Source organism: Salvelinus namaycush, chromosome 25, assembly GCF_016432855.1.
Source record: "Salvelinus namaycush isolate Seneca chromosome 25, SaNama_1.0, whole genome shotgun sequence".
Classification (NCBI taxonomy): domain Eukaryota; kingdom Metazoa; phylum Chordata; class Actinopteri; order Salmoniformes; family Salmonidae; genus Salvelinus; species Salvelinus namaycush.
This window is the reverse complement of record NC_052331.1, coordinates 25,444,153-25,454,169: the sequence shown is the minus strand read 5'-3', so window position 1 is coordinate 25,454,169 and position 10,017 is coordinate 25,444,153. Positions and strand designations below refer to the sequence as shown.

The following is a 10,017-nucleotide window of genomic DNA, read 5'->3' as shown; positions in this document are numbered from 1 at the left end:
AGCTCCTACTCAACCTTATTGATCCACTGTTCAAATGCATCCCAAATGGCACCCTATCCCTAAATAGTGCACTACTTTTGACCAGAGCCCTGTTCATCTGAAAATGATCCAACCCTCACTGGCCCTATATGCTATTGGTACAGTACTCAGTTCTCATGGTTGACAGAAACTAGTGATAGATTAATTTAGGTAGAGAATTCAGCATTGAGCATAAGAGAACATCAAAAATATATAAAAAATATCAACCTGGCCTCAAAGCAAATTTGTAAGATTCTGTACGAAAATCCGTTCACCTTCATTTAGTATGATACATTACGTTAGGTTACATTATGAATGGAATAGCAGTTGTACAATATCATAGGAATGAGAGGACGTATAGTATATGTTTTACCTGATCATACAATAAATAGCATACGAATTGGATGATGAAATGTATAATACAACTTGGAGGACATATAGTATTATACGTCTTTCTCTGAGACCAGATTGCATGTTGCGGAGAGAATTCAGTAGGATTATATGTTTGTTGTCCCTGGTGACAGAAAAATCCATTCTCACTCCTTGGATGTTGATGTCGGAGAAAATGTAGAGATCACTACATACAATGAATGGACTATTCCCATTCATTATTGCGAACCGTATCAAAACGTAGCAAACTGTTTTGCAACAGAAAACGAAACAAACATTTCTTACAGGACAAAGTCAGGAAGTCCCTTCCTGTTTTAGTATGTTTTCTTTGTTTGGGGCCTAGTGAATATGACTCTGTTGTGTAAGGGAAATAAGTGGAGAGACAGTATACAGGCTATTAGTGTTGACTGTGTATTGAAGAATTAGAAAACACTGTCAGAGTAGAGGCAACATAGAATAGATATGCAAAATTGTTGTTTTTCCTGTATATGGAAATGGAAATGTCATGCATGCATTGACTTACAAACTCATACATACACACTTTCACGAACATGGACTGACGGATATAGCCATAACCGTTGACCTTTGCAACCCTCACCTCTAGTCTAATTTTGAGTGATGAAGGAACGATGTACAACCCTGTCTGAAGATATAGTGGTAAAGGAATTAGAGAGCCTGCTTCACTGAACAAACATTTAAACGCAACATGTAAAGTGTTGGTCCCATGTTTCATTACGTGAAATACAATTTCCCAGAAATGTTCCATACGCACAAAAACGTATTTTTCTCAAACTTTGTGCACAAAATTGTTTACATCCCTGTTGGTGAGGATTTCTCCTTTGTCAAGATAATCCATCCACCTGACAGGTGTGGCCATAGCCATGAGAAGTATGAGTGCAGAGGGTTCTGCAGCAACACCTGAAAGATTGGAAGAAAATATATATATTAATAGAACAAAAACATTTCTCACAAAAGTAGTGCACTGGGCCTTTAATAGTAATGTATTAGCAGTCTGCAGCGCCAGCATGGGCAAAAAGATTTGTACAGCACCTGTGGGATCGTCTTAGATCAGCCACCTGGGTAGCTGATGAAACTGTAGGTTTGCACAACTGAAGAATTTCTGCACAAACTGTCAGAAACCGTCTCAGGGAAGCTCATCTGCGTGTTCGTCGTCCTCACCAGGGTCTTGACCCGACTGTAGTTCGGTTTAGTAACCGACTTAAATGGGCAAATGCTCACCTTCGATGGCCACTGGCATGCTGGAGAAGCGTGCTCTTCACGGATGAATCCCGATTTCAACTGTACCAGGCAGATGGCAGACGTGTGTATGGCGTCGTGTGGGCGAGCGGTTTGCTGATGTCAACATCACATCAGGAATAGAGTGCCACATGGTGGTGGTGGGGTTATGGTATGGGCAGGCATAAGCTACAGACTGACGAACATAATTGCATTTTATCAATGGCAATTTGAATGCACAGAGATACCGTGACGAGATCCTGAAGCCCATTGTCGTGCCATTCATCTGCCACCATCACATCATGTTTCAGCATGATAATGCACGGCCCATGTCGCAAGGATCTGTACACAATTCCTGGAAGCTGAAAATGTCCCAGTTCTTCCATGACCTGCATACTCACCAGACACTCATTGAGCATATTTGGGATGCTCTGGATCGATGTGTATGACAGCATGTTCCAGTTCTCGCCAATATCCAGCAACTTCACACAGCCATTGAAGAGGAGTGGGACAATATTCCACAGGCCACAATCAATGGACTTCCTGACGGGCCTCCCCCAAGTGGTGAGGATAGGCAACAACACATTCGACACACTGACCCTCAACACGGGGGTGCGTGCTTAAGGGTGCGTGCTTAGTCCCCTCCTGTACCCCCTGTTCACCCACGACTACGTGACCACGCACGACTCAAACACCATTGTTAAGTTTGCTGACGACACGATGGTGGTAGGCCTGGAATCGGAGGGCCGAGCACGCCCCCATCCACATCAACGGGGCTGTAGTAGAGCAGATCAAGAGCTTCAAGATTCTCGGTGTCAAGATTATCATGGTCCACACACACAAACACAGTCATGAAGAGGGCACGACAATGCCTCTTCCCCCGCAGGAGGCTGAAAAGATTAGGCATGGGCCCTCAGATCTTCAAAGTTCTACAGCTGCACCATTGAGAGCATCTTGACTGGCTGCATCACCGCAATAACTACCTGGAATATCTGCATTAACCTGCTTTGCACTAGCTCTTTTGACTCATCACATACGCTGCTGTTACTGTTTATAATCTATCCTGTTTCCTAGTCACTTTATCCTTACCTACAGTACCAGTCAAAAGTTTGGACACACCTACTCATTCAAGTTTTTTTTTGTTTTTTTAAACTATTTTCAACATTGTAGAATAATAGTGAAGACATCAAAACTATGAAATAACACAAGCAATCATGTAGTAACCAAAAAGGTGTTAAACAAATCAAAATGTATTTAATATTTTAGATTCTTCAAAGTAGCCACCCTTTGCCTTGATGACAGCTTTGCACACTCTTGGCATTCTCTCAACCAGCTTCATGAGGTAGTCACCTGGAATGCATTTCAATTAACAGGAGTGCCTTGTTAAAAGTTAATTTGTGGAATTTATTTCCTTCTTAATGCGTTTGAGAAAATCAGTTGTGTTGTGACAAGATAGGGGTGGTATACAAAAGATAGCCCTATTTGGTAAAAGACCAAGTCCTTATTACGGCAAGAACCGTTCAAATAAGCAAATAGAAACGACAGTCCATCATTACTTTAAGAGATGAAGTTCAGTCAATACGGAACATTTCAAGAACTTTTAAAGTTTCTTCAAGTGCCATCACAAAAACCATCAAGCGCAATGATGAAACTGGCTAATATGAGGACCGCCACAGGAAAGGAAGACCCAGAGTTACCTTTGCTGCAGAGGATAAGTTCATTAGAGTTACCAGCCTCAGAAATTGCAGCCCAAATCAATGCTTCACAGAGATCAAGTAACAGACATATCTCAACATCAACTGTTCAGAGAAGACTGCGTGAATCAGGCCTTCATGGTCGAATTGCTGCAAAGAAACCACTACTAAAGGACACCAATAAGAAGAAGAGACTTGCTTGGGCCAAGAAACACGAGCAATGGACATTAGACCGGTGGAAATCTGACATTTGGTCTGATGAGTCCACATTTGAGATTTTTGGTTCCAACCGCCGTGTCTTTGTGAGACGCAGAGTTCGTGAACGGATGATCTCCGCATGTGTGGTTCCCACCGTGAAGCATGGAGGAGTGATGGTGTGGGGGGCTTTTCTGGTGACACTGTCTGTGATTTATTTCGAATTCAAGGCACACTTAACCAGCATGGCTACCACAGCATTCTTCAGCAATACACCATCCCATCTGGTTTGCACTTAGTGGGACTATAATTTGTCCCACTAGGACAATGACCCAACACCTCTCCAGGCTGTGTAAGGGCTATTTGTCCAAGAAGGAGAGTGATGGAGTGCTGCCACAGATGACCTGGCCTCCACAATCACCTGACCTCAACCCAATTGAGATGGTTTGGGGTGAGTTGGACTCACCCCAAAGGAAAAGCAGCCAACAAGTGCTCAGCATATGTGGGAATTCCTTCAAGACTGTTGGAAAAGCATTCCTCATGGAGCTGGTTGAGAGAATGCCAAGAGTGTGCAAAGCTGTCATCAAGGCAAGGGTGGCTACTTTGAAGAATATACAATATTTTGATTTGTTTAACACTTTTTTGGTTACTACATGATTCCATATGTGTTATTTCATAGTTTTGTAGTCTTCACTATTATTCTACAATATAGAAAATAGTAAAGCATTAAGAAAAACCCTTGAATGAGTAGGTGTGTCTAAACTTTTGACTGGTACTGTATATGTACATATATCTACCTACCTCAATGACCTCGTACCCCTGCGGATTGACTCGGTACTGGTACCCCGTGTCTGTAGCCAAGTTATCGTTACTTATTGTGTATTTATGCCTCGTGTTATTATTTTTCTTTCATATTTTTTTCTCTGCATTGTTGGGAAGTGCCCGTATGTGAGCATTTCACTCTTAGTCTACACCTGTTGTTTACATGTGACAAATACAATTTTATTTGGGACACAGAACCTAGTAATACCCGAGGGGTGGCCAGCAGTCCCTCTGGCTGAAATCAGTTCATCTAAAACTGAATAAAACACTTGCTTTGACATTTTCCTTGCAGAATCCTTATGGAATTATCTCGATGTTAGCCAATGTACTGTATACATTGATGTACAATGTTCTATATACATTTGGATTTTCTGTCAGTTTTTAACTGTGGCACCATCTTACTTCTGTATTCAATTTCAACAGATGTTTCTCAATCAATCAGTAGACAAAGACACCATTCAATGTGCCCTTATTAATAAATGGCACCCTATTCCCTATGTAGTGCACTGCTTTTGACCTGGGCCATTTGGGATGCATGCTATGGATGTCCTCTAAGTGATGGGCCCTTCCTGTACCCACTAGTAAACTTCCTGTTTATCTTGGCAGGAGGTGGATCTGGCGTGACCTCCATGATCTCATTTCCTCTGTTGATTTTAGCCTAGAGTGTACACAGCCTGACCTGCACACACACACACACACACACACACACACACACACACACACACACACACACACACACACACACACACACACACACACACACACACACACACACACACACACACACACACACGCACGTGCCCTGACCTCTCTGCATCCCTCTGGACCCCCAGGACCATTGATGGATTGGAAGAATCTCTGGCTACGTCCCAAATGACTAGGGCTGGTCAAAAGTAGTGCACTATATAGGAAATATGGTGCAATTTTGGAAGCAACATATAACTTTGTCTTTGAGCTGAAGCATAGTTGTAGCCACCTGTTTTTTCACTATACATTGTTAAGAATAGCATATGGGCCTACCAATTGATTTATATTTTATTGGAATGTCAATTACTTTATAAAAGGTATTGAAAAAACGAAATAATTAAATGTATTAAATTGATAATGTGATATTGTGCATATTTAATACATTTGTATTATTTTGAAATAACGTTTATTAAGTGCTTGTTACAGGTTTGTTGAAAGCTTGTAACTCATGGGGATATTCTTTGTCCACAAGGTGGCAGTATGATATCACTGACTGAAGTAGCCAAGTTGATACAGTCTATCTTTTAAATTAATGTCAAATTAGGTCAGGATTGCAGTTTATGAACTAGGATGAGAGCAATTACAACTGGGTCCCAACAACATCATGCTGTAAAGTCTCTGTTTGGTTGGACAGTTTTAAGAGGTAAGCCAATGATTTGTGATGGACATGACCTCTTCTAAATCTCCAAAATGGATAAGAACATTTTAATTTATTTATAAATACATTTTTATTTGGTATTATTATATATCTGGGTATTGGCTAAACGGTAAACACACTGTTTAACTTTGATAAAGTAAACACAGGCCTCATTTTGAAGGCTTGGGCCTCTAAAACACAAGTGTGTTCGCAACAAGCGGTGGTCCTATTTGCAGTTTTCAAATGCAATAGTTTCTTTATGCTTGTTAAGAAGATAATCCAGGTGTTTAAGCGCTTTTATGGTCAGATACACAGTAAACCGACCACACACTGAGTCTTAATTACCTTTTAACCATGAGCTGCAGCCTGGTCCCAGAGCATTTTGTGTTATTCTGTACCAATATGAAAAATTAACAAAATGTACAATATCTTACAGATTTGAAAAACGTATAATATGTTATGAATTCTAAAGTTAGCTAGGCTAAGCATTAGGGTTAAGGTTAGGAGTTATGTTAAAGGCTTAAGGTTAGGGTAAAGTTTAGCTAAAAGGGTTAAGGTTATGGTTAGGGGAAGGTTTAGCTAACATGCTAAGTAGTTGCAAAGTGGCTAAAAAGTAGTAAGTAGTTGAATAGTTCTTACTTAGCTAAAATACTAAAGTTGTCTGTGATGAGATTCGAACTCACAACCTTTGGGTTGCTAGACATTCGTGTTATACACCTACCCAACCACCCGGACAAGTAACCATCTCTCTTATGTAACCATAATCGCTTGCGAGTGGTACAGGGGTCTAAGGCACTATATGGCAGTGCTAGAGGCGTCACTGTAGAGCTTGGTTCAATCCCGGGCTGTATCACAACCGGCCGTGATCGGGAGTCCCATAGGGCGGCGCACAATTGGCCCAGCGTTGTCCGGGTTACTGGAGGGTTTGGCTGGGGTAGGCTGTCATTCTAAATAAGAATTTGTTCCTAACTGACTTGCCTAGTTAAATAAAACCATACCAAATGTAACATATCATACTAATTTGAGTGTCTCGGATTTACGTGCACTATGAATAATCTATGAGACCAGACTGGGAACACATAGGGTCCCCTAGTGAGTCTGGGCAGGGTCACCTAGTGAGTCGCAAATGGCACCCTATTCCCCATATAGTGCACTACTTTTGACCAGGGCCCATGTGGCTCAGGTCAAAACTAGTGCACTATATAGGGAATAGGGTGTCATTTGGGATGCATCCCAGTCCTCCCTCCCTCGCTGTCTGACATCTTAATTATAAGGCCTATGACATCTTGACAGTAAGAAGGGTGAGTATTCAGAACTCTGCCCCACACAAACCTTAATATGAGTAGTAGTAGAATCCCTATGATTTCATATTCATATGCAGGTCAGTGTGTGACATGTTTCACTGGGTCATCAGTATTAATTGGGGGCAGATTATGCAGCGTTTGTAACATAATTGTTGCACAGAGGGGTTCCCCCAAGAGAGGATTACTCGAACAGACCACATGTAGGGCTTTCATTGCCATTTCAACGTTTTTATGAATCCTCCTCGTACCCCACTGCTTGTGGTCGCATCTAGAATACCGAACAGTGATACCCACCATAACAAAAAGGAACGCAACAGCCAACCACCACTGTTCGTTACAATGTGTAGTGTACTTTTTTCCACGAATGCTACCCAAAAGGAACCCAACAACCAACTGTTGTGTAGGCCTATTACGTTTCTATTCATTAAGCATTAGATCACTATTTGACAAATATGAATAGGGGGTTCTACTTATCCAAAAATCTTGTATCACTGCATGAAGACCGAAAAGCAAAAATTACATTTCAAAATATAGGAGTGGTGCGCAGCTTTGGCGCAGAATGACTGTCCAGACGCACAGGTAAAAATGTAATACAAGTACTTTTATTACCAAAATAAAGATCTTCTATCTAAGTGAATTATACATATATTCAATCTCGTATAAATTGTATATACAAATTTACAATGTTTGTACATCAATAATTATATAAATACATTAAGCACCAACGAAACCCGTATGACATTAAGGCATAGCCTACTTCAAATCATCTTTGAAAAGCTCATTTTGTACGTAAAAATTAGGCAAAGCCTCTAATTCTTCTGATTATATGGTTCTAAACTGGATGCGGGTCTCATTGTGCAAGAAAAATCATTAGGTGCTCGTTAATGTGCTAATTGGAACACGCTGATGGTCAATCCCAACACAATTAGTGGTCCATTCTTCCTTTTCAAACCCGTGACAATGGCATCTGTTTGGGACAAGAGACAGAGCTCGCAGTACCGGACCTCCACGTCAATCCCGTGCTAACGTCACTGTACATTGACCCGCTCGTGGCCTTGCTGCCCCAGCAGCAGCGGGTACAAAAAGTCCTCCAGGATTCTAGAGTTTTTCCCGACCAGACCCACGCGCCGGACGTGATGCCAACTAAAAGGCACATGAAATATTTCAGCATGAACACAGCATAGTCCGGCTTCTGCATTTCATGCTCCGATAAGCATGAACAGTTGTGGGTTATTTCCCAAATCTGTCTGTTGTGCTGCTCATAGAAGTAACATGCTACTATAATCGTGGCGGGGACAGTGTAAAGCACTGTAAAAATACCTATCCTGATCATCAGTCTCTCCAACTTGTCTGTTTTCGTCCCTCCTTGCTTTATAACACTCCGGATCCGGAACAGTGACACAAACCCAGCCAGGAGGAACATAGTTCCAATGAAAAGATAGATAACCAAAGGCGCCAAAACAAAGCCCCGGAGATTATCCAAATTCTGATTGCCAACATAGCATATTCCTGCCACAGGGTCACCATCCACTGAACTCAACGCCAACACAGCTATTGATTTCATGCTGGGTATTAACCAGGCAGCTAAATGAAAATACTGGGAGTAACTGGCTATGGCCTCATTTCCCCACTTCATCCCCGCAGCCAGGAACCAGGTAAGAGACAGAATGACCCACCAAATAGAACTTGCCATGCCGAAAAAGTAGATGAGTAGAAAAACAATGGTACAAAGCGCAGGGCCGGTGGTCTCGTAGTGGATGTGTTCGGTATCATGCTCCATGTTACAAGCCACTTGTTCATGTCCAGCAATTAGTCTGACAATGTAGCCGACCGAGACAAACATGTAACAAGCAGAGAGGAATATAATGGGTCGCTCCGGGTATTTGAAACGATCCATGTCGATTAAAAAAGTTGCCACTGTTGCAAAAGTAGAGATAAAACATAACACGGACCATAGTCCTATCCAGAATGCAGTAAATGTCCTTTCGTCTTGGGAGAAGTAAGGGTTGTGGCAAGGCATGGCACAGTTGAGTATCTGTCCTGTTTTAACTCTGTTATATAGAGGATTACTGTTGCTGACTGGAACCATGGGAGCGCGGCAGTGACACTGGGGTTCGCATGGAGAACTCGGAGGTTTGTGTTTACGGGGGTCGTTAGAACGGCCTTGTCCATTTTTCTTTCGTGGGTTTACTGGTTTAACAGGACGATGTGTGGGCTTTGCAACCACTGGAGAAACAGTCGTCGTACTTCTGTTGTAGTCCATGCATAGTGTATCTTGGTTACCTTGCACTGGTAATAAATCGCATCTCATTCTGTCTGGCCACGGGAACCCGTACTGTCTCATCAGAGGCGCACAGCCTGCCTTGGCTCTCTCACAGACACCCCGACAAGGCGGCAGGGGCTTCTTGTAGTCCTCCAGGCAAATAGGAGTGTACATGCTACAGAGAAAGAACTTCAGGTCCGGAGAACACTTGATTTCCACCAGGGGCCAAAACTGGTGCACCTCCAACCCTGCCTCGTCCTGTGTGTCGTGGTTGAACTGGTTGGGCATGTAGGTGTAGTTGTATCCGATTCCTTTGCATAAGGGCACGGATATCTCCTGACATTGTAGCTCCTTCGCCGCGGCGCAGCTCGACCTGTGTAGAACGAGTGCAAAAAACATGCACCACCCCAAACCCAGCAAGTTACACTCCATCATCACTCACTGTTGAATTCGTCTGCTTCCAAGTGCCAACGAATTTGCGCTTGCAAGTAGGCTGTGAAGTCCGATTAATCCAGAGATGCTGGTAAACTCATCCTTGGCGCAGACGGTGTTCTTGGGTAGTAGTAGCCTGTGGGTGTCTGTCTGATAAAATGGTAGGGAATCCACACAGCACCCCGCTTTATTATATATTGATTTGACGTTATTCTGTAAAAATCGACCATGCTTCTCCGTCTGCTATTGACTGCCAGACTATAATTTACGCGCTGATAC

At 42.5% G+C, this 10,017-nt stretch overlaps 1 protein-coding gene across 1 annotated transcript; it reads right to left on the bottom strand.

The window, feature by feature from the left end:
- Nucleotides 1-7,717: 7,717 nt before the first annotated feature.
- LOC120020122 (frizzled-8-like) lies at nucleotides 7,718-9,738 on the bottom strand. Its single transcript, XM_038963579.1, has one exon. The coding sequence runs from the start codon at nucleotides 9,736-9,738 to the stop codon at nucleotides 7,990-7,992; it is 1,749 nt and encodes a 582-aa protein (XP_038819507.1). The 3' UTR covers nucleotides 7,718-7,989.
- Between the last annotated feature and the right edge of the window lie 279 nt (nucleotides 9,739-10,017).

Excerpts from the sequence above, each read along its gene's own strand:
- LOC120020122 (XM_038963579.1), bottom strand. The coding sequence starts at position 9,738 with ATGGAGTGTAACTTGCTGGGTTTGGGGTGGTGCATGTTTTTTGCACTC.